The sequence below is a fragment of the Schistocerca nitens genome, chromosome 4, assembly GCF_023898315.1.
Source record: "Schistocerca nitens isolate TAMUIC-IGC-003100 chromosome 4, iqSchNite1.1, whole genome shotgun sequence".
Taxonomy (NCBI): domain Eukaryota; kingdom Metazoa; phylum Arthropoda; class Insecta; order Orthoptera; family Acrididae; genus Schistocerca; species Schistocerca nitens.
The window spans coordinates 287,125,585-287,150,733 of record NC_064617.1 but is presented as its reverse complement, the minus strand read 5'-3'; the positions used below and the strand labels follow the sequence as shown (position 1 = coordinate 287,150,733).

Below are 25,149 nucleotides of genomic sequence, written 5' to 3'. Positions count from 1 at the left end.
TATTTTGATCTGATAAGTGTTTTACTAAATGTATAGATCTATTTGAAGTATGTATTATCTCTACTCTTTGTACCCTATCTGTTAGGTATGATCGAAACCAGTCATTAGCTACCCCTCTTATTCCTAATGCTTCTAATTTATTTAATAGACTTTTTGAACACCCCGTATTTAGTGCAACATTATTTACAGGTGTTATATTTGTTTTGGGGAATTTTCACTGTAACTTCTCTGCAATACTTGAAAATTGCTCGTTTACATAGTTTGCTAAGTGTTGTGGATCACTTTTCCCCCTCCCTTAGCACAACGTTATTCTGCATTTGTTTGCATCTTCCTGTTTCCTTTATATAACATCCCAGAGTGCTTTGCTTTTATTTTCTGCGTTATATATTATTTTGTCATTAAATGACTTTTTTGCTGCAATCAGCACCTTCCTATGGGTCTTTTTGTCTTTATGGTAGAAATTAAAGAATTATGGATCATTGCGAATCTTTTTCATGGAACTGAGGTGTTTAAGTACTTGGGAGGACTTCTCAATACCTGCTGTTATTAATCTGTTTTTATGAGATGTTGATACAGACATGCATACTTTTGGAAATGCCTTTTCAAAGTTCAATTCAAACAATTTGGAGAATTTAGAGAATTTCATATTCACATTGGGTTCCTTATACATTTCATCCCATCTTAGTTTTTCTAGTTCTTTTGAAAAATCTTTTATTTTGATTTCTGATAGATGTCATTTGTAGGCTTGTACTTTAGGGAATGATTCAATGGCTGAATTTACTGTTTGTTATTTGACAGAGATGGTCTGATAGTCCGAGATCTTTTACAGCTTCATCACATTTTTCCCTCTCCATATTTGTGGCCACGTGGTCCATTACTGATGCAGTCATTGTAGTAGCCCTTGTTGCACTATTGACCAATAGGGACATGCCAAAACTTTGAAGGATGTTTGTGAAGGTGCAGCTGGATCCATTTATGATATTAGTGCTGATGTTAATGTCCCCACACAGAATTATGTTGACCTTTGCACTTGAGAATTTATCTACAACTTCTGTTAATTTATCGAAAAAAGTGTCCACACTTATCTACAAACAATGTCAGAGCAGATTCAGCAGCTAAATGATCGTACTTATGTTTGATAGACTGAAATGTCAATGTTGACTGTTGTGAAGATGAAAAAGGTTCAGCTGCTTTTAAATGTTTCTTACTTTTTCCATGCAGAAGTAAATCTGGCAAATGCGCATTCAGGTTGCATTGAGAATATTTGCACTGTGCACTACTAGGTTCCCCGGGCACCTCTAGCAACCAATCCTTTAATTGCTTATCACTTAACCATTCTTTTCTAAAATGTTGTACATCTTGCTTGACATTCTTTTCAGACATGTTCAGTCACTCATAAAAACAAACAAGAAGGGCACCAGACACTAGTTATTAAACACACAATAACTCATTATAACACTGTAGTCTGTAATTTGGTATGCACCTCCCGAGTTATTATCGACAGCAGTCAGCAGCAGCCAGGAGAACTCGTGCCCTAGTGATTTGCAGATGTTCGTTGTCAACAGAGCAGCGCACTGTTAGCTGATGTTGACTGCATTGTCATCTTTGTTGCTGAGCTGAGCTGTCTGTCGCAGTCTGTCTTTTGTTGCGCTATATTCATTGTGATTTTTACGAAAATGACTGGTGATAAGCTTGCTGGCTCATCAGGGGGGCTACCTTCTACTCCATTTCGGAAAAGAAAGCCAGTTATCAAGAGCTCATGGAAGCTCAAAACACTGCTTTCTGTTGCTTACACTGGGTGCTTAGAATACATGGAGGTTGATTTTGTTCCACTCCTCCCTCCTCCCCTCGCAACCCATCATGTATTTAAACCACCATGTATTTAAAGCCAGTTCGAATCCTGGTGGTAGATGATACTTTTGCTGCCAATATTTGGCCGGCCAGGGGAGGAGAGATGGTAGTTCAAACCTCCTGATCGCCAGTTTTTGCGCCGATATCCTGGATTAAATTCCAAACCTCTCCACAATCTCTCATGAAGAGAGGAGATGTGAAACTGTTGATGGTGATTTGTCCATCGGATGGGGATGCATCAGCGGCCCCCATGACGCTCTCCATAAAAACACAAACATGACACCACACAATACCAGCACTCATCACAGTCATCCCCTGCGTACAAAAACATGCTTGACACTTCGTAACAGGTCGGAGGAGGGCAATGGCAAACCACCTCCACTCGGACCCTTCCCAGAATGGGGTTTCAGGATTCCTGCTTCTGCTCCCTACACTCGTTACTTGTTATTGTATCTTTGCTTACAACAGAAATTAGAGCCATTTGCCACCACATTATGTTTGCTTTGCTGAGCTTGCCAGTCGTCAGAGATGTCTGGTACTGTTAGCTAAAAAATAGCCACATACATTGCTCAATAGGAAGGAAATCCTCAGGAGTTAATTTCAGTTCAGTTTTCGGTTTTATCCTACATGTATTTAATTTGAATGAACAAATCAGAAATTCAGCCCATTCTTGCAACACACTGTGTGAAACTTAGAGTTTTAGTGCAATACATTCATGACACTGTCTTGCGGGTGCACAAAGATTTGTGTTCATAATAGTTTTATCAAAGAAATTTTTTTTTTCAAAATTAAATGAAAAATCCGTCAAAAAAAACTACCCAGGTTTAATAATACACGTCAAAAAATTCGTCAACCGTCAAAACTAAATTTTACCCATCACACAACATGGAATTCCGCCAAATTTGACGGGAAATCCGTCAAGTTGGCAACGCTGGATCTAACCAAGAAAGTTTTTCAAAGTGCTGACCATGCATCTGTTTTACAGCTACAACGTATGAAGAGCATTGCTTTGATCAAGAGCGTACTCTCCAGCACTTTGAATCAGAACTACAGAACGATGTTGGTAATAGGCTTTTTCAGTCTTTTTATAGATGAATCTACAGACATTTCTGTCACCGAATTGTTGGCTGTGTCCACTGTATATTTTTCAAAAGACCAAAGCAGAGAATTGTTGAACTACAACAGGGGGATGCTGAATGTATTGTTACTGCAGTAAAGTCATTACTTTCAGATTATGGTATAGACATTAAACAAATGAGATGAACTGGTATGAATAATGCCTCAGTAATGGTGGGTATTGACAATGGGGTTTGCCAGAATCTGAAATCTGAGGTCCCTAATCTTGTATCGATCCCCTGTTTTTGCCATTCAGTTGAGTTAGCAGTGTCCTCTGCTGCCCAAATGCTACCAAGGAATCTTGAGTTCTTTAATTTGTGATACTTATTCTTAGTTTTCCAAATGTTCTTCTCGACGAGTCATGTATAGGGAGCTGTTTAAAGCAATAAATGATGGAATCTAACCCCTTAAAGTTATACACCAATCAGACACAAGATAGCTATCGATCGAGGTTGCTGTTAATCGCATTTTAAGTCAGTGGCCTTAACTACAGACACATTTTGAAATATCCAGTCAGCAGACAAGCGCTACACAGATGAACTATTATATATTATGTACTCTGATGTCATCAATAAGCTTTATCTTTTGTTTCTTAGACCAACTCTAGAAGAATGTCAATAGGTCAATAAATCATTCCAACCGAGTACAGCAGATCGTTCAAAGACAAGACTTAGTCTTTGTTATTGTAGGTCTTACGAGGTGGATCGTTGTCCCCGGTTATAAGGGGGATTTGCTAATGGTAGAAGTTAGGAAATACAAATCCGCTAATATTTGTCTTGGCCATGAAGTAAAGGTTTCATTGGTTAGTATGATGAAAGAACATAAAATTATCGCAGAAAGCGAAAAAGTTTTTCACAGTAGATGCGAAAATTGCCTGCTTTGCTTAGCAGAGGAACTCCAGAGGCGACTGCCGAATAATGTCAAGGCCTGGCAAAAAGTGTGCCTAATTACTCCAGAACAGTATTTGAAGGTGGTGGAAAAAAGTATAATCCCGCTAGCTCAGGAATTTCAATTACCTGACAGAAATAACAAAAATTGACTTCCAGTGGTCAAAATTAACTACTGCTCAATGGAAAAATGTCGACAATACAGTAGAACTTTGGCAAGAGATCGCATCATATAAAGACGCTAGTTCCCAAAATTCATTTCAGGAGCACTCAGATTTTGCAATGATGCTTTTGGTGTTACCTTGGTCAAATGGTGAGACCGAAAGAGCATTTAGCATGCTCAACAATGTGAAAATCTCCGTCAGGAATAGACTTAAAACAAATATAGTAAACGCAGTTCGCACTGTGTTCACACTTAGGCGTGTGAACAAGTGCTGTCATACGTCTTACTAGAGCATGGTTTGAACCAAATTGGCACAATGGCTACGTACGGAGGAGACCAACAATCCAGCACGTCAATTGAAGAAGAGGCAGAGGACGATGTGGATGAACTGTTATTATTTTAATCAACACAGATGAGTAAATATCTTTAAATTTGTGCATATTCACGTTTACGTGGCTCGATGACTGCTCGTTAAATTTTGGGCGTGCTGCGCATAATTTCGGCTTTTTCTTCTAATATTTCGGCTGTATGCTGTCCAGCCATCTGTCTGTCGGCTCATTCTGAAGATGACTGGACGTTATAAAGCGGAAATATTAGAAGTAAAAGCTGAATGCGTGCGACTGCATGCCAGAAACTTAATGGCCTGTATTTAAATTTGCTTGTTACTGCTACCTTAAAATGTGATGTAGTTATATAATAATATATATTTTATATTTTGGCCGAGTAAGGCGGATTTTTAAATGACTGGCCGTCTCGTATACTAGTTATGAGTATAATATTTAAAAATAAATTTTAATTTCGTCTTTTTATTCGCAAGAAAATACGGAAGTTTTATTTTTTCTTTATTTTTGCAAGAAAATATGGAGATATTTCATTTTGACGGGTTTTGACGGATGTTTGGGTGTTGGTTTGACGGAAAAAATAATCACGTGTTGGCAACTTTGCTTTAAAATATGTTTTCTGTGAAGGACTGCATTTATTAATTTGGAGCGAGATTTTCATTGTTGTGTTTACTAGACGGTGTCACTCGAAATGAAAACTTTTTGTGAACCATTTTAAGATTTAAAAACGAAGACATGATGAATAGGATTCAGAAATTACTATTCTCAGAATACAGTGAACTTGAAGAACTCGTTTTGTTAGAAAGCCCTTTCGCAGAAACCGAGAGGAACGGTAACGCCATACGTCAGGTTCAGTTAGGTACCGTATTCCAAACAACGTTATTTTTAAATGCATAAATGTAGCGTAATACGTAAGTGAGTAATGTGATTTGTTGATGCTTACAGTTTTGATTGTCCTCATGATAGACAGTAAGAATACTACGAAGTGACAGATTTCGAGTGCATTATTCAGTAACAAATGAGATGTATATACTGGAAGCGGCTCTATTTGCGGATTATAAAACGTGTCGACTTCGCATTTATAAACCCCTGTGTTCATTTTTCCATTTACTGTAACTACTGGCCTGAGACAAAATCACGTAAATTATCTCCAGCTCATCACATTATCTGCACCAAATTTCACAGCTGTGACAACACACTCGAATTTGAATAGCGTTCACCAAGTGTCAGTCTTATACATTCCCATCCGAATTGTTCATCACGTGTATGACTCATCTCTGTACATTGTTAAGGCGCTGCACTTGCTCTCGTATTTGTGAAGGCAATGATTCACATCCCCGTCTTCTATCTAGATTTTGCTTTTGGTAGGAACCGCCCCAGCATTTGCCTAAAGTAATTTAAGTAAAGCATGGAAAACATAAATCAGAATGGCTGGCTGAAAACTGGAGCCTACAGACTCCCAGGTGCAAAGCATCTGTTTACAATAGTGCTACCTCATCCCATTTCTCCCCGGTGTATAATGCAACAGTTATTTGCTAATGTAAAGCGCTAGTGGTACACCGTTCATTCATTTCCTGTTCCCAATCGCAGCACACGCTATACGCATATATGTATGTTTCATAATGTAACCCTACACACAGTCATCAAATGTTTGGACCATAGTGACAATGTATGGCTTCCATTCTGTGTACCACAACATCCCATTTGCTCCCCTGAAAAACAGAAATCACTCCATAAATGAGATGTTAAGGATAAGGTGGTTCTGAAGCGCCAAAGAAACTGGTATAGGCATGCGTATTCAAATACAGAGTCATGTAGACAGGCAGAATATGGCGCTACGATTGGCAACATCTATATAAGACAACAAGTGTCTGGCTCAGTTGTTAGGTCGGTTACTGCTGCTACAATGGCAGGTTATCAAGATTATGCAAGTTTGAACGTGGTGTTATAATCGGCGCACAAGCTGTGAGACACAGCACCTCCGAGGTAGTGATAAAGTGAGGATTTCCCCGTATGACCATTTCACGAATGTACCATTAATGTGAGGAATCCGGTAAAACATGAAATCTCTGACATCACTGCAGCTAGAAAAAAGATCCTGCAAGAATAGGACCAGTGACAACTGAAGAGAATCGTTCATTGTGACAGAAGTGCAACGCTTCTACAAATTGCTGCAGGTTTCAAAGCTGGGCCATCAACAAGTGTCAGCACTTGAACTGTTCAATGAAACATCATTGATATGGACTTTCAGAGCCAAAGGACCACTCGTGTACCCTTGATGACTGCACGACGCAAAGCTTTATGTTTTGCACGGTCCTGTCAACATCGACATTGGACTGTTGATGACTGGGAACATGTTGCCTGGTCAGATGTGTCTCATTTCAAATTGTATCTAGTGGATGGACGTTTATGGGTATGGAGACAACCTCATGAACCCATGGATCCTGCATGTCAGCAGTGGACTGTGAAGCTGGTGGAGCCACTGTTGTGGTGTGGGGCATGTGCAGTTGGAGTGATATGGGATCCATGATACATCTCTGACAGGTGACACGTATGTAAGCAACCTATCTGATCACATGCATCCATTCATGTACATTGTGCATTCTGATGGAGTTGGGCAATTCCAGCAGGACAATGCAATGCCCCACACATGCAGAATCGCTACAGAGTGGCTCCAGGAACACTCTCCTGAGTTTAAACACTTCCGATGGCCACCAAACTTCCCAGAGATGAACATTATTGAGCATGTCTGGGATACATTGCAACGTGCTGTTCAGAAGAGATATCCACCCCATTGTACTCTTATGGGTTTGTGGACAGCCCTGCAGGATTCATGGTGTCAGTACCCTCCAGCACTGCTTCAGACATTAGTCAAGTGTGTGCCACGTCGTGTTGCATTGCTTCTGCGTGCTCGTGGTGGCCTATAAGATGTTAGGCAGGTGTTCCAGTTTCTTTAGCTCTTCTGTGTATTACACATTGCTTATCTCTGGAAACATGTTTTTCCAGAAAAGAAGGAAAAGACATACCGGTAGTGTGAAAGTGTTATGTGAAATGGTAGATATTCCATTACCATTACTATTATTTATGTGTTTTACATTTTTTGCAAAATGACTACTCTGTATTATCGAAATAATCCTTCAGTGTAGCAACAGAATTTATGGCTAAAGAGATACTTTCTATCTCCCTTGTTTAAATAAGTTTGTTTTAGTAATCTCTTGAATATCTATGTTGAATTTATTTTACAGTTTTATTCCTGGATAGGAAATGCTATTTTAAGTTTTGTGTTTAATGTGTTTTTTGATAAATGTAAGTTCAGGCTGGCCATTGTTTGTGCAGCAATTCTGAATGCTATTTTAGATGTGCATACTGTACCTGATTGGTAATTGTACCGACATTGTGTACTTAAAATCCCCACCGTTTTGAACAGATCTTTACAATGAGCTCTACTGCTATTTTTGGTTATTATTCTTATAGTGCATTTCTGTAATTTGAAAACAATGTTCTTATTTTGTGTATTTGTTCCCGAGAAAAGAATGTTATTATTCTGTGCATTTGTTCCCCAGAAAAGAACTATGTAGCTAAAAACTGAATGTACATACAAATAGTATGTAATGAAAAAACAGTGAGTGTTGTCCACTGATGACAGGATTCTAAGAACATAATATGCTTATGACATTCTCATGGTGTCAGCGGCTCTTCCTCTGTATGCTGCGTTTGCAATTTGTTTTCTTTAGTCATAGCCAATTGGGTAATACTATACATTAGCCAGTGAGAATCACTGGATCTGATGACTTGTTTTGGTTTTTATTTTATTTTTTTTTTATTTATTTATTTATTTCGTATTCCATTAATCCGTATTGTGATAAATCACAAGGATGTGGAATGAGTCATGATTACATACAACAGATATAATACAGATATATAAAATGACAAAAATGTACCATAAGATTATGAATAAGTTTGTAGGTTAAAATCAAATCAAAGGTATAGCTCAAGTAATATAAAACAATACCTAAAAAGGAAATATGGTACATTTTCCAAATTAAACAAATAATACACATATATAAAATGACAAAAATGTACCATAAGATTATGACTAAGTTTGTAGGTTAAAATCAAATCAAAGGTATAGCTCAAGTAATATAAAACAATACCTAAAAAGGAAATATAGTACATTTTCCAAATTAAACAGTTAATGTGATCTATAGCAAACAAATTTTTATCAGTATAAAAAATCATTGCTTTATCTGTAGATACTCATCAAGAGAATAGAAGGAATTTACCATTAGGTATTCTCTCAATTTACATTTAAAAGTAGGTAAGACATTAATGTGATCTTTAATACCTGATGGAAGGGAGTTGAAAATTTTTGTGGCTGAATAATGAACACCTTTCTGAACAAGACTTAAATGTTTCAGATCCCTGTGTAGATCATTTTTAGACCTAGTATTATGATCATGCTAGATTACTTTTGTTTTTGACAAGATAGACAATTATTGGTCTGACTATTATGGATTATGAATTTGGGTACTAGTTTTGGTATGTATCTCTTGTATTGTATGTTGCTCATAATATGACAGCACTTCTTGAGATATTAGCCTATTTTGTATCCCAGTGTTATAGTTTGATTGTGAGTTGTTAAGCCAATGAATGTGACTTGAGGAAAATTTGCTATGGTAGCAGTCTGATCTATACCATAGCCCGAGGTCTAGGGTGGATTGAAATATTACCATCTGGATGTGAATTGGCAAAGCCCACTGATATAACTGGAGAAAAACTGACTATGGTAATGGACTGATCTGTAGTGTACTCCAATGATTGTTTTGAAAACATTGTTGAAGTGTTCCAATTTCTGTGGTGGTGCCAGGCCCCCACAACCGCACGAGTGGTCGACTGTGAAGAGCGGACAAATTGAATAGCTGGGCGGCGGCCATTAGAGTGGTAAACTGACACGCGGAGTTCGAATGTTTATACATCGCTTTTGGTTATAAAATGCCTTCCCTCGAGTTAGGTCACAAACATAATGCCTCATTTAAATACGTTACGACAATATACTTTTTAATTTATGGACAAACAGCAACTAGTCACTGTTTATGAATTTATCTTACGTACTACATGGAATTTGCCGTAGCTAAAAGTTATGTACTGGCCCCGTAGCATTTTTCGTAGTTCATTCACGATAGATGTACGCAAAATGCATCAAAATACTCGAAGATTTGCCCACTATGTTAATAGATATTTTCTGACTATACCTTGCTTTACATTTTATGACAAGAAGTGTGTTATATATGCCATTGTGCTTTGGCAACTCACGACCAAATTATCAAGTTTCAACCTAACATAGACCATGAAAACACTACCGATCAGCCAGCTACAACAAACAAGACTTCAGGCAGGCATCCAGTATCGCACTAGTCACAACATTTACTTTTGAAGATGTACACTTCAGTTTGTATGTGTGGTTTTTTCATCAGTTTCTGAGCAACTTCACAGCCCCACTGAATGAAACATGTGAAATAAACAAACATTTGCACAAGTACTGTCAAAAATAACAGGTACTGTTCAAAAATGTAAAGGCAGTAACGTATCACTTCTGAAAATGTAAGTCCCTGATCTAATCTAGAGTTACAGCATGTTGAGTAATTTACTCTTTCTGTTATACATGAACATATTTTCCCGTCTATGAAGGTTAGACTTACAGCACACAAGCAATATTTACTTTTTACTGTCCCTGAAGAATAGTACTACCCTCCTCCCTATGAAGGCTATCCAATTTTAGCTTACGAAAAATTTTCATTTCTTAACTGCATGATAACATCACACTTACCTAGGTAAAAGAAAGGTCACCCACAGTGGTTATCAAATAGTAGTTGACAGTTCTACAGAAAAAGTGACTGCTCTGAATAATGAATCAAAGTTCAACCAGCAAAAAATTAACCCTGCTGTTATTGCTACTAAGTTATAACCAGCAAAGTTTTATTGTAGTTTTCAGTCAAAAGTTTGTATTATATTCCAAACAAATGCAGAAAGCTGTCTTATGAAACTTCAAGATTTTTTATTCAAAGTGTACAAATGAAAAGCATTTTAATTTTAAACCACTTTATTATTGATTAAGGAACAAAATAGATTTATTTAAGTGTTGCCTTAGCATTTCTTTGTGAAGAGTAAAATTGTAACTACCTGCTACATGATGCAATCTGATTTTCATATAACATGAAATTATGGCCCTTAATAGTAGTACAATATGATTTTCTGGCAGTAAATTGTCTCTGGCATGGACATTTAATTCTTCAAATAAACTGAAGTGCTGTAGTTTCTCCAGTACTTTAATTTCCACTACAAGTTTTACATTGCCTCTAGGTGGCTTTCCTCCATTTACAGCTTGTATTTCTCTTAAAATAATTTCGCACTGAGAACATACTATTACAACACTATGTGAAGGTATTGTCAAACCTCCATTATTTTTCCTTCTTAAAAACTTGTTATACATTAAATCATCGTAAGTTCCAAAAAGGGAAGAAACACATGTTGAACACATTACAACATTTTTCAAATGCTGCACAACATAGCCAGCTATGTACACTACAATATTTTCTGAATATTCTGTCAGGATGGAGGGTGACTGAATATAGTCATGGTCTGGTATGTGAGACCAATTTTCATTCAAGTCAGATACAAGGCCTATATCAATATCATTCACTCGACTTTTTGAAAATATAACGGGATCAAACCATATTTCTTGAAACATATCCTTTTTCCAAGACAATAATAGAGTTACAGATTCTGATGAACAGTTCCCAGTGCTTTTACATTTTATCTCATTCCTCACTAATAGTTGCCTGTAAGCAGAACGGAACTGCAAAGCAGAAGGATTATTATTCCAACCAAACCTACCTCGTATCGTGCAGAAAAACATCTGTATATGATCTTGGCTGAATTGATACATTAACAAATATTTGAGGTAATCAGTCTCAACAAGATCAACAAACAGCCCCCTAATACTGTGAATGATGCATAAGAATCCTATTATTGGCGTTTTACGCTGTGTCTTATAGATCTCTTTTCCAGTAATATCTTTCAAACCCAATAAATAAGATTCTGCCTTTGATAGAAAAGGCTCCCAGATGGGTTTGTTTGAGACCCGTAAAGCAGATTTGTAACCAACTGCTAATGGACTTTTGCAATTGCAAATGTCAAATAGCCTATCAAACATTTCACAAAAATCTGCTGTACCTTTAGCATCTTCAAAGGTATCAAGTTGTAGGTCTTCACTTAAGTACCTTAGGCTTGTACAAACTGAGGAACTAAGCACTTGTACAGCTAATTTTACTTTCATCTTTTGTCTCTGAAATGTAACATGATTTCTTTTCAATCCGTTACCCAAAACTAGGTCCTCCTGACACTGTAATATTTCTAATGCAACTATGTGTTCCCACTTGATGACATTTCCATGCACATCTATCATCACTTTCATATCTGAAAATAAATTTCTTACTAATTTTAACATATGACAGGCATCAAGCAATATAAATACTTTTTCAGCAGTACTGGGATGCAAAAAGTAAGGCTGCAAATGGTTAACATTTATAATTGCTCCTAGTTTTGAGGCAAGTGTCAAGTTAGTGTTTAGACCATCAAATGTGAGGCCCACACACTTCACATTAACTTCGTGCAAGAGTCTGAGTGCATTCTGCACCACACCAAACTTTTCTTCAGAGGACATGCTATTCACTAAAAAATATGCAATTGGGATTTTCCAATTAGTGTTTACACCCACAACAAGAAGCACTAATGCTTCTTTGGCTTCCACTAACTCTTCATTCTGAACCCCAAAACCTCTGTCAACATAACCAATGAACTGATTCCCATCCCAGTCTAGTCTTTTTTTAATCGACATTTCATCAAATGTTAAACAAACGTAAACATCACCATTTACCTGCTTTGCTCTTTCTGAAATTGCTGAAAATGCTTCAGCAGTAAACCCTGGCTTTCCATCTACAGAGTTGTACCAACATCTTAGTGTATTTGGATGTGGCAAAGCTAAGTGTAATGATTTACGCACGTATTCATATGCACATGGAGAATAAAAATACAAAGTTAATGAAAATGATTTCAGTTTTTCAGAGTATTCAGTGTTCTTGCTAGAAAACATTCTCCTAAATAATTCTACAGAGACATCGGAAAAAGTCTCCTCAATTAGGCCAGCAGTTCTCTCACTGATTAAGTTTTTGGCTTGCAAATCAGTCACAAGCTCCTTTAAACACTTTATTTTCTCTTCTTGTCTTTCACACTTCACTTTCTTTGCATACAATTGTTTTCGTATGCTTCTAATCACACAATCCTTCTTTTCTATTATTTTACTACACTGTCTTTTGTATGTCCTTGGACTTTTTTGCAGCGAATAAATGTGATCGTTGTTAACACTACAAGTACTTGTTGTGGGTTCTGCTTCCATTTCTTGTTCAGCTGTGGCAGTGGAACTAGCTGCTTTAGTAAAAGTTTTTGAGGTACGTGGTGTATTTCTCTAAAACAGAAATATTTATCAACATTACTAAAATAGGAGAGTGAAGAACAAAATAGTCTTATGATAATTAGTTAGTTGCTTGTTTCATGATTTAAACACAATAAAGATCATGATAAGCACAGTATAAGGGTTTTACTACACATATGATTGTAACTTAAACTATATGCTGAGTATTTACAGAAAAAAAGCACATTTCAAAACACACACACACACACAAACAAACACCCACACTTACTTTTTTGTTCAGAACTATACTACAGAGAGTTTAAAGTTCTTACCAAATAGCTTATGAAGATAAGGTATTTGGTAATACATTTACTTTGAAGCACACTGTTACACTTAGTAGGCTATGGATCATATTGTATCCAACTATTTTACAGATTTCTCAGACAGTGAATTGATGATTCTGTGCCTAAATTGTGTTTTCCTTATTGTGTTTAAATTCAATTTGTACCAGAAAATGCATGAAAAAATAAAACTTCCATCGAGAGAAGTTGTGAAATCAGAATACAATTACACACATTCAGTTGCATTTTATAACGATAAAAAGCCTGCTAACTCAAATTTCGTGTTGCTTGCAACTCAACGTCTTTAAAACTTTTGTAATTAAAATAAAATATGGTTCACAAATAAAAACTGACCTTCTGCTGTACATGGTTTGGAAAACGAAAGATGGATGGAACAGCATCATATTTCAGCTTTCTGCGATTTACATAATTTGCAAGGAAACAACTTTCTTCAAAATGATCGGAACATATAAAATGGTATTCTGTCGGTCGGAAATCTTGCCTCCTGACAGCGTGTAACCATTTTTGTAACAGCTGTGGTTTTGAGAAAGGAAACCTGCAAATAGATGCACAGACATTATGCTAATACCGCGTTACAAAAACATTTATTAAGCAAGTGCACTGACATACAAAACAACTTAAAATATCCACATACCTGTGAAATGTAATATTCGTTCCTTTCTCGAATTTATTTGTACAATTCATCGCTGCACAACTCTTCACCATTGTACTTCTTTTGATTGGAACGTACAGACATTAGAATTAGGGGTAACAAATACTGTATGTACGCCCCAACAAATATAGAATGTTGAATCAGGGTCTTCACAAACAACAACACTACACAACACATCAGACTACAACCACTATAATGGCGTCCAGCCGAAGGTTCAAATTATCCCGCGACTGCAGCGCCATCAGTGAGTCTAGTTATTATTTACAAGGTCTTTGGGTGGTGCTTATTCAGAAACATAAGAGTACAGTTTAAATCTTACTGAATTTTCTGTTTTGTATCACAGCTATCTGCACAATATAGTACATTATGCCATCATGTAATTTCATACACTACACATCATCACAAGGCATGTTGAACCCTATTTTCTAATTGGTTCCACCACCTTATTTAATCATCCAACTCATTGGGGTTCATCTTGCTCACTTCCCGTTATGCACCAAACGAACAGGTGCCAACAGCAGTATGCAATGGAAAAGCTGCCAACACCAGAAGTACCTTTTATCCCTTCTGTTTGCAAGTGACTGTGTGTTGACACCACTTCAACACTAAATATTCATTCCAGAAATTTTTGTGTTTGTCATGCAGTCTATACAGGTGCCATCTACATTTACTTTAACTATGTTATTTCCCTCTTGAAATTGAAAGTCACAGAATTTGTTTATTTATGTTCAGTGTCACTTTGTTGCATATTGTCCAGTTGTATACTTCCTTGAGTGTTTAATTAGCATCCTCTGCTTGGAGTTCTCTTGTATTCTTAGTGGCTGTAATATTGCATTGTCAGAAAAGAACATTTTTTTCTCCCTGATTAACACTGTTTGGAAACTCAATGATGTATATCTGGTACAATATTGGTCCTAAAATGGAATGACTGATTTCCTCCTGCATCCTTTCCCATTCCAAATTTGGTCGGCACCTCTGATGACCTTGTGTTGTCGACTTGAAACCCTGATCTTACATCTTTTAATCACACTATAAGTTAGATCACTGCAGCACAGACAGAAAATGCAATTATTTGCATCTGTCTCAGTGAGTCTGTGTTCTGGGTTATTTGTGACATCAGGGCATAGAAACCTGTATCTCTCAATTTATCATTTTTGTCGTTGGTGTCGGTTCATATATGAGCTTTAACCCTAGAACTGCATGAGTTTTTTATATACCACTACCAGTACCTAAAACCTTGACAGTGATCCAATTGACAGCAGTGGTCTATGCTATTTTCTATTTTAACACACTGTTAATTGAAGAAAAATATTTATTTGTGAAAAGAACATTGAAAGTGAACGAACAATGGAAACTCCAGGTAGGAATATCAACAATGTAGGGAAAGACAGATTGTTCCTTACCCTAAAGAAGATATATATAAAGTTGCTGGCAGGCACAATTAAAAGACACTTACATAAAGCTTTTGGCTACAGCCTTCATCAGTAAAAGAGAGATGCACACCATTCGTGCTCACAAGCAAGCACACCTCATGCACACACAATCACCAGAATGCAACTATCACATGAGATGCAAACAGCAGTCTGGAGGGGCCAGGAAAGGGGAAGGGATAGTAGTGTATGAGTAGAGAGAGAGAGAGAGAGAGAGAGAGAGAGAGAGACGAATGCTGTCTGGTGGAGTGTGTAGGGACTAGAATGTCAACAGGCTTGGCCTCAAAGGGTTGTGGAGCAGGGAGGTGGGGAAAAAGGAGCAAAAAAGGAGAGGAGCAGGGAAAGACGGGTGGCCGCATTGGCAGAGGATTACAAATAAACAGAATGGGGAGTAGATCATAGGGCAGAGGGGGTGAAAACTGTTGCGCAGAGGGAGTGGGGGCAGTATATTACTGTAGGTTAAGGCTGGGATAATTATGGGAGCAGAGGGTGTGTTGCAAGGATAACTCCCACCTGCACAGTTTAGAACAGCTGGTGGTGGAGGGAAGTATCCAGATGGCTCGGGTAGTGAAACAGCCATTGAAATCAAGCTTGTGTTCACAGGATGGTCTACTTTGCTCTTGGCCACAACTTGGCGGTGGCTGTTCATCCTGGTGGACAGCTGGTTGGTAGTCATACCAATACAAAAAGCTGTGCAACGATTGCAGCAGAGCTGGTAAATTGATGCTTTCAGAGGTGACACAGATCCTGATGGAATAGAATAAACCTGTGACAGGTCTGGAATAGAAAGTTGGTGGATTGGGCAGGTTTTGCACCTAGGTGTTCCACAGGGATATGATCCATGTGACAGGGGGTTGGGATTGCGAGTGGCATAGGGATGGACTAGCATGTTGCAGAGGTTGGGTGAACAACAGAACACCACTTTAGGAGAGATGGGAAGTATCTCGAGTAGGATGACCCTCTTTTCAGGGCATGATAATAGGTAATCAGAGCCTTGGCAAAGGATGTGGTTCAGTTGTTCCAGTCCAGCGTGATACTGGGCGATGAAGGGGACACTCCTTTGTGATTGGTTCTTAGGGGTGGTGGGAGGATTGGGGGTGTGAGGAGAAATGGCATGAGGGATCTGTCTGCAGACTAGATCTAGGGGTTAGTGCCTCTCTGTGAAGGTCTTGGAACAAGGAAGGTTTTGTCACTGCACATGTGCTGTCCCCGGGTGGTCAGGCTGTATGGGAGGTATTTTTTGGGCTGAAAGCTGTCAAACTGTAGTGGCTGGTGGGTTTCATGTAGCAGAAGTGCGGAAGGAGTCATCATAGAGGAGGAGGTCAACATCTAGGAAGGTGGCACACTGGGCTGAGGTGGACCACATGAAGTGGATGAGAGAGAAGATGTTCAGGTTGTGAAAGAACAAAGATGGGGTGTCTTGGCTCTGAGTCCAGATCATGAAGATATCATCAATGGACCGAACCAGACCAGGAGCTTGGTGTTTTGGGAGGCAAGGAAGGTGTGCTCTAGATAGCCCATAAAAAGGTTGGCATAGGAGGATGCCATGCAGCTGCCCATGGCTGTGCCACAGATTTGTTCATATATGTTTCCTTCATAGGAGAAGTAGTTGTGGCTTAGGAAAAAGTTAGTAAGGTATATGAGGAATGAGGTAGTGGGTTTGGAGTCTGAAGGACGTTCTGAAAGGTAATGCTCAATAGTGGTAAGACCATGTGCATGTGGGATGTTGGTGTTTAGAGAGGCAGCAACAACAGTGACAATTATGAATTCAGGAGGTAAAGGGGTAAGTAACTGTGCAGATGGGAGTTAACCTTACATAATTTTGTGCTCCCACAATTATCTTGGCCTCAACCTATGGTAACATACTGTCCCCACACCCTCCATCCAACAGTTTCCACCCCCTCTGTCCTGTCATCTCCTCCCCATTTTCATTTCCCCCCAGCCCCCACTCCTGTTTATTTGCCGCTCTCTGTCCACATATCTGCCCATCTTTCCCCACTCCTTTTCTTTTTTTGCCCCACTTCCCTCTCCCACAACTTCCTGACACTGCACCTGTTAGTGTTCTAGTCTCTGGACAGTCCACCATGTAGCGTTCATCTCTCTCCTAACTTGTACGCTACTATCCCTTCCCCTTCCCCAGCCCCTCCAGATTGCTGTTTACATCACATTGATAGTTGCATTCTGGAACAAGTCGCTGGAGTTGGTCATCATGTGTGCATGAGGTGTGCTTGCTTGCGTGTATGAATGGTGTGTGTCTCTCTTTTACTGATGAAGCTTTATCTAAACATCTTTTAATTGTGTTTGTCTGCAACTTAATGTGTCGTCTTTACAGTAAGTAGCAATCTGTCTCTTCCTACATTTTTGAACATTGAAATTGAAGTCATACATTGTTTCCATGTGTAGTTATCATTTTTACTTATTATTGGCTTAATTTGGGATCAGAACACTGTTGTTTTTCTGATAATTATGAGTCATCAGTGCAAACATGGCACTGCTGCTAGACTACATTCATACATTTTCCACACTCAGGTTTCATACAAGCGTCACAAAGTCTACTATATCCATTACCTGACAAAAAACTGAGGCAACCACAAGACAGGATTGGATATCAATGCAGCTTCATACATGCACACTCCATTGGCGAGAATCGGTGGCTTCTGGAATGGCCACCTTCTGCAATATGCTGATTTATAGGGCATTCAGATGTAACAGTGGTCCTATGTTAGACTGCATGGGAATCTGATGGCAGGAATACTCGTCATCAAGGTTCCAGTTGACCATGTTTAAGACCACAAGAGAGGATTGCCATATTGTGCATTAAGCACATTGTAACCCCTTCACATCTGTCCCTGCCATCCAAGAACAAGTAATGGACTCCCTTCAGCATTATGTGTCATCCAGCACCAGTGCTCAAGAACTAGTGGCAGTTGAACAGTAGGCTTACCGTCCCATGCCTATGCTGCTGTTTACATCGCCATCCAGAGTGCCGCATCTGGAGTGGTGCCATGACCAGGAAGCACAGACTGGTGAAAAATGTCACTTTGTGTTAAGTAACACAACTACTCTTCACTATCCCAGATGACAATCATAAGTGAACATGGTAACGGCTTGGGGGGACGTCCCAGTCTTCCAATCTTTTGGAGAGGCACAGCAGTGTTACTATTGGCATCATGCATTGCATTTGACTGGAAGTGATCTAGGGAACTCTGACAGCACAACAGTATGTGACAGACTTCCTGCATCCTCATGTCTCTTGCTAGAGTACTGTGGTGCCATTTTTCAACAGGACAGTCGTCATGTGCCCACAGTACATGTCTCTGTGAACTGTCTGTGTGATGCTGAGTTAGTCTGATGGGCAGCAAGATCCTCAGCTTTGTCCATGATAGATCATGTGTGAGACCAGCTCAGATGTCAACCCTGTCCCACTGCTAGTATCCAGGATATCAAGGACCAGTTACAACAGTTATGAACCAGCTTGTCTCAGGAGAATATATAGTGGCTTTATGACATCCTTCCCTACCGAATCAGTTCATGTTTCCATTCCAGAGTGGGCACAACATCTTACAGACAAGAGGGCTCTTACTGTCAAGTTATTTGTACATTTCACTCAATTTTGTAATCACAGAAATAACATCAAATACCCTCTCAACCAGTGAAGTTTCATTTTACTTCCTCTTCTGGGAGCTTCACTTTTTTTGTCAGGCCGTGTAGTATGACACTCATCTTGTTCTTGCATTTTAAACTCTGCACTTGCATCAACCTTTCTTACTTGCAGGTTCATCTTCTTAATTTAACCCACTGTTGATACGTTTTGTCATTAAAAGTTACTGTTGGTGCGCCCCCCTTCTCCTTAAATTTTTCATAGTTTATGTAGCGTATATGTACATAATATGCATTAAAATAATAATGAGATATGTGCCCATTATCTAATATTGGTTTTCTGAATTTATTGAGTAGTTTTTCTTTTTATGAAAAAAAGCATGTTAAATATGGAGAAGTGCATTAAACGCAGTGTGGGTGTAATTGTTAGGCTATGCTACAGATCATTCTATTATCACTATTTTTATTATGCATTCTCAGATCTTCACCTTCCAATGTAAGCTAAACCTTCAGCTATGCCGTAGATCAGTCTGACACCACATGCTAGCCCAATATTATTCTAGATTTTCTGGAAGAGCTTTTGAATCTAATCTACTTTCTACACTGGAAGGAAGTGTTCTAGTAATGAGATTCTTTTTTTTATTTTTCTTACCTGGTAAATCGAACATGTTGTGCCCTAAGTTCATGACAAAGTATTCAGATTGGGTTTAATTCCCTAGTTCTTACTTTGCCTTGTATGCAAATCTGTTGAAAAGATATTTGGTGCTTGCACCCATTGCTAGAAGAATTTGATGTCAAATTTGTCTGGCTTACCATTGCATAACTCTGCATCTTGCCTTGGTGGGAAAGAGTCATCAATGATGATGTCTTGGACTGTAAAGCAATGACCAGTTTTAATGAAACAATTGCAGACTTATGGAATCAAAGCAGATGTGTCTGTTTTGAGTCTCACTGACCTATGTCCCTTGATGTCAATGCACAACATTTTCATAGTGTTTCTGTGTCAATCTCTTGACATTGTACCATGAAAGAATTGTACACTCCAGTTTTTTAAACACAAGTTATAAACTTCTGTTTCATTGGCACAAAAAGCCATGCACATACCAAACAACAAAGAATGGATCTAGCTCTGAAAGGAAAACACATCAACCATTTGTGCCCTTTTTGCCACTGGGCTTCTGATATCTACCTCTTCATCTCTGTCTTCCTCCACTGTACAGAATATCACATCTTCCTGAATTGTATACCAGTTTCAATTGAGGAGTTTGTCTTACTGAGCTGTAACAGTCATTGATGTAACCCTCCTGACACATTAACTCTTCTTGCACTTGATACAATACTGTCTGCAATATCACCATCACCACTAGTTTCTACTTGTATTTCAGTTTCACTTGCTTTAGACTCGTGCTCTGAAACTCCTAGCAAATACTGTAAATATTGCATTAGGCCTACTTTCTTCTCTGACAACTCATGAGCCATTCAGATATAGAGATATGCAGTAATCAGCTCAGAAAATTCGGCATACATTGTACATCACGTCACAGTCTTGTGCAGCCCAACTAAGTACTTGCAGTACTCTTTGGCAACATAGGCGCATAAAGAAATTTAAGCAGTGAGAAGGACTGCTGCCAATCTCTAGGTATAAGTTAGAAATAAATCCTTGGATGTAGCTATGGGTCTGTAATTTCTACAGTGCAGTCTTTGTTAAAAAGTAATAAAAATCACAAAATTTCAAAGTTTTATTTAAAAATAATGTAGTGTTTATAGACAGACAAAATTTCAGACCAATCAGTTTCACAACTTCCACAGTTCTAGTTTTAAAGGAAGTTCTCTGTAATGGCTGTTGCGGATGCCTGTTGGGTGGCTTGTTCAGTGTTGGTACACTTAAAAGTTCAGTGATCTGTATCAGTTTTTTACATAGATAACAGACTAATGATTGTGTTTACAGTGTGCAAGATATCTTCACATCAAAAGTGTACTTAGGTATGTGCAAGTCTTGTGAAATACCTCTGACATAGAGACTGAGCTTCTGACTCAAACCATCAAAACCATTCACATTCATTCAGTCTTCTCCAGTGACATATTCCAACTATTTATGTCTGTATTACAATGACACATTGTCATTACACTTGAATACCATCCAGTACTTATCCTGTGCTCACACAGAGTTCGTTTTGAAGGTTTCCACTATTTTAAGCTGTTCATAACTCACCATACTAGCCCAGTGTTGACAACCTTGCCATATGCGTGGATTGTGTATTGGATATCACCATGGACAGCTTGTACTTCACTGTTCAACTTGGTCAATTTGTACTTTGCTGTTGACAGACTTTATTGTGTTTAAGGATGGCACTTGTAAGTTCTCCTGTGAAGCCACTATCACCAGGCAGGTATGAACTCTGAACATAAGGTTCACGTTTTCCAGCAAATCAATCAGCACTTAGAAGTTGTAGACTCAAACCTGAGAACTGCATGGGGGCGGGGGGGGGGGGGGGGGGGGGGGGAGTTCACATTCTCATAATTGTTCTGACAAGTTGAGGGAGTGTTGGGAAGTATATCTCCATTTTTCCATATGGCTATGTCAAGCAAGTGATATTCAAGACCCTATTCGTCAAAGCACATTATTACTTCTCTCTATTATTGTACAAATTAATACAAAAACTAACAGCCCTTCACAGACCTTAGTAGTTTATAGTTATCAGATATCCACAATTTCCTGTCCAAACAGTATGGTAACCAAGTGTGTGTAGTATCTGCTCATCTGTCATTTAACTAGTCTTACTCATCTTGGGTAGTTGTTTTTCCAGGAATTAGCTGACAGTGCAACTACAAATGTCAGGCTTATGAAGTATCACATGCTTAATCTCTTATCTGATATGTATTAGTATGTGTTTGGCAGTAGATCATGAAGGGCATGAAAAAGCTCAAACAAATCAGATCCCAGTCTTGGTGATGCTCTAAAAGTCGCTCAGTCAGTTGAGATAGATTGGGCTGCACAAAGAACATTTGGCAGCAGTGTTGGAGTAGCTAGTATTCAGCAATGTTTTATTCAGTAATCAACAGATGATGGCAGTTCAGCTGTCATTGTTGACAAACTATTGCAAAGCAATAAGTAACATTTTGTAGTTACTGATCAATTAACAAAGAAGTGCAAGAACTGCCTCAACATCTATAGGTGCTCCCATGAAAAGAGCATGCATAATATAGTTGATTCAGGTCAGCAGATACAGCTTCAATTGTGCACCCTTCCTCCATGATGCTGAAAACAGACCCATTCAGAGTAAATAATGTAGTACTGCATCACACAAGTAGTGTCCGGACTGTCATAATAGCTTAGCCATATATATTGCTCACTGTGGAACACATTACGCTATGATTCAGCATGGGTGTTCACATGGTTGCTTTCTGTATGAACCAATACTGTGCAGCAACGTGTGAATACCACATACCAGTTCAAAACACCAAACCAATATCCAGCACCATCTATGTAACTCTCAGTCAGTTAATCGTTACACTGGACATCAGCACCAACAAAGTGGAGTTTCATGTTAACACAGACACGGCAGTGTTGCTTATCAAAATGGACACCTACTGGTGCCTGGGCTCTCGATAACTCCAGCCAGCACAGGGGCTGGTGGTTTCATACACTCAAAGGCTAAATTACGATACAAACTGTGAAATAATCAGTGTGTCTCAGTGTGCTTTGAAGTTTGTCACTAGACATTGTAGAAACTCTTAGTTTGTTGAGTTATGCTGGCTGTGCTTTGGATATTTGATGAGTTTACCAACAACATGATAGTAGAGGTGTGCGGTTGGCAAATTTTTCATAAAGTACGACGTTGTTATTGATTTTGATAACAAGTCATTGTTATAGACATGCCAATGATGAGACAATGGCAGACAAAAGAGAACAAACTGAAAAACTCTTAGTGAAGAAAATTGAGGAACTTGCAGAATGAGAACTATTTTAGAATTTAACAATATTTTTTATATTGTCAATGGTAAATTCATTAAACTGCTAATTCTTTCAGTTGACAATAAGACTTCTCATTGGGGAAAGCAAGACTACCAAAGAGATTTAGGATAAGTTGCATAATATTTATGATACTGACTCAGCTGAAAACATTAATCTGCTTAGATTCAAATTTCATAATATTGTTTGGGAAGCATCTGGTGTTATACAAAGCCATCTAGTCATATTTGATGAAATGTAAACTTAAATTTCTTTCTTAGACAAGCAATCAATGACAGTGATCTTTGTGCATGATTTTTGCAACCTTTGCCCAAAGAGTTCAATTACATTTGTATTATGTGGAATGATATACCTGGTGAAGAGAAAATATGGAGTAAATTACAAAAATGGTGTACAAATTATGAGTTGAGAAAGAGTGTACAGCAGTTATGTCAAAAAAGAAGGTTAACAAACACCAGTGAAAGCATAATCAAACTACTTCTGAAACAGTATATGAAAAATGTCGCATTACGAAAGGAATGACAATGGAAAAAGCTTTTCAGGTGCCAAAGTAGGTCACTCATCAAAACAATGTAACACAGGTTTTGTTTGCTTTAGATGCAGAAAAAAGGATCGTCAATCAAATGAGTCTCCTAGAATAGATGAAAGAAAAGACTACTATATCTCAACTTGTGTAACATCAGTGGGAAGTTCAAGAATTGTAGCCACAACGATGCTTCAAAAATTGAGAAGAAAGTTTTTATGGTGAGATGCAAAGTTTTTCTCTTAATATAAACAAACAGGACTGTAATAAGTGGTGTATTTGACAGTGTTGTAACAAATCAACATGACTGGTATATCATGTATGAGCTATTTGAAACTCCAAGAAAGAAAGATAGATCCACTACTCACAAACCTACGACAGAGCCCACACTTTTCACTCATGATAAAATTTTACAATTACTGAAAAAAACTATACGTCTATGTTACCAAAGTGCAGTTACACCAGTAGAACTATTTAAGAACTAACAATAATGATCTCGAAATTCTCTGCCTACTAAGAAAGCAGATACTTGTATTAATACTTCTACAACACAGTTGATACCAATACCAGCAAAACTTCACAAAATTATTAGTTAAAACCAAAAAATTAAAACGACCACTGTAACACTAAGCGAAGTTAAAACACTAAATGAAAATTTCACTGAAATATTTCACTAGAAAGAATAATAAACGTCAGTTGAAAACTAAAGCACGAAATTTACTAAGCGACTTCAACACACTGAAAACTCTATAAAACACAGCGAGCGAATGATTACAAAAGTTTATTAAGTCGTTATTTTGCCACAAGTGGCATGCAACACCGCTGAAATCTATTAAATTTAATAACTGTATTACAGAGCACAAATAAGTTTGTCTGTACTCAGCTTATAACCGCTACAGCTGCAGTGCACGCCGCAAAACGTTGTTGTATATATTAATATTCTTTAAATGTTGTCGCTTGAAATATAGAAACTGTGAGTTATTGTGTTGTGCTGGCATTGCCTTGGACATTTTTCAGTATTGTTCAACTCCTGAAATTTTAAAATAAATGTTTTGAGACTCTCTATGGTGTTTTACCAACACAAACTGAATGTAAAAATGTATGGATTGCGCTAACATTTTACTAGCAGTCTCACCCATAGGGGTTAATAAGCTTTTTCATTGTTCTCTTTTCATACCTGTCAGCCACTTGAAAACATTGTGTCAACCGTATAAGAAACTGCATGAACTTTAGCTGGGTTGTACAAAAAATTTTACAGCTCACATATTTGTCAAACCATTTGCTCAGTTCCATTTTTGCAGATATTGTCCAGTTTCATTCACCAGGCATGAACTAGCAAAGGCAAAACTGAACAGAGTATGAGGAATGGGGTTTATTGCACCCTTTACATCTACTCACTGGGCATCAGCCATGGTAATTACTAAGAAACCTATGGAATCTATATACATATTCATACCAATTTTAAAACTATTGCTAATACCCAGTCCAATATTGACATGTACCCAATTTCAAGCCTAAATAAATTCTTTGAAAAACTGGCTAGGGGCCAATACTCTTCCATAATAGATTTAGCAATTTCGTATTTGCAGATAACATTAGATGTAGAAATCTCTAGGAATAGATATACCATTTGCTTTTGTAAGTGGAGTGGCCATGTTTCAAAGGTAGTTGAAACAGGTCATTCAGAGACTTCCTCAGTGTGCAAGTGCAAAGTGTTCAAAATCTATAAGCACTTACTGTGACATACGTAGTGTACGTGTTACATGAATCTGTGCTAAAAA

At 38.1% G+C, this 25,149-nt stretch overlaps 1 protein-coding gene across 1 annotated transcript in view; it reads left to right on the top strand.

The window, feature by feature from the left end:
• The first annotated feature begins 5,096 nt into the window (after positions 1–5,096).
• Positions 5,097–25,149, top strand: part of LOC126252254 (uncharacterized) — a 279,447-nt gene continuing 259,394 nt past the window's right edge. Inside the window, exon 1 of the mRNA XM_049953128.1 lies at positions 5,097–5,217. Within this exon, the coding sequence (XP_049809085.1) occupies positions 5,097–5,217 (121 nt within the window). The remainder of the gene's footprint in view (positions 5,218–25,149) is intronic.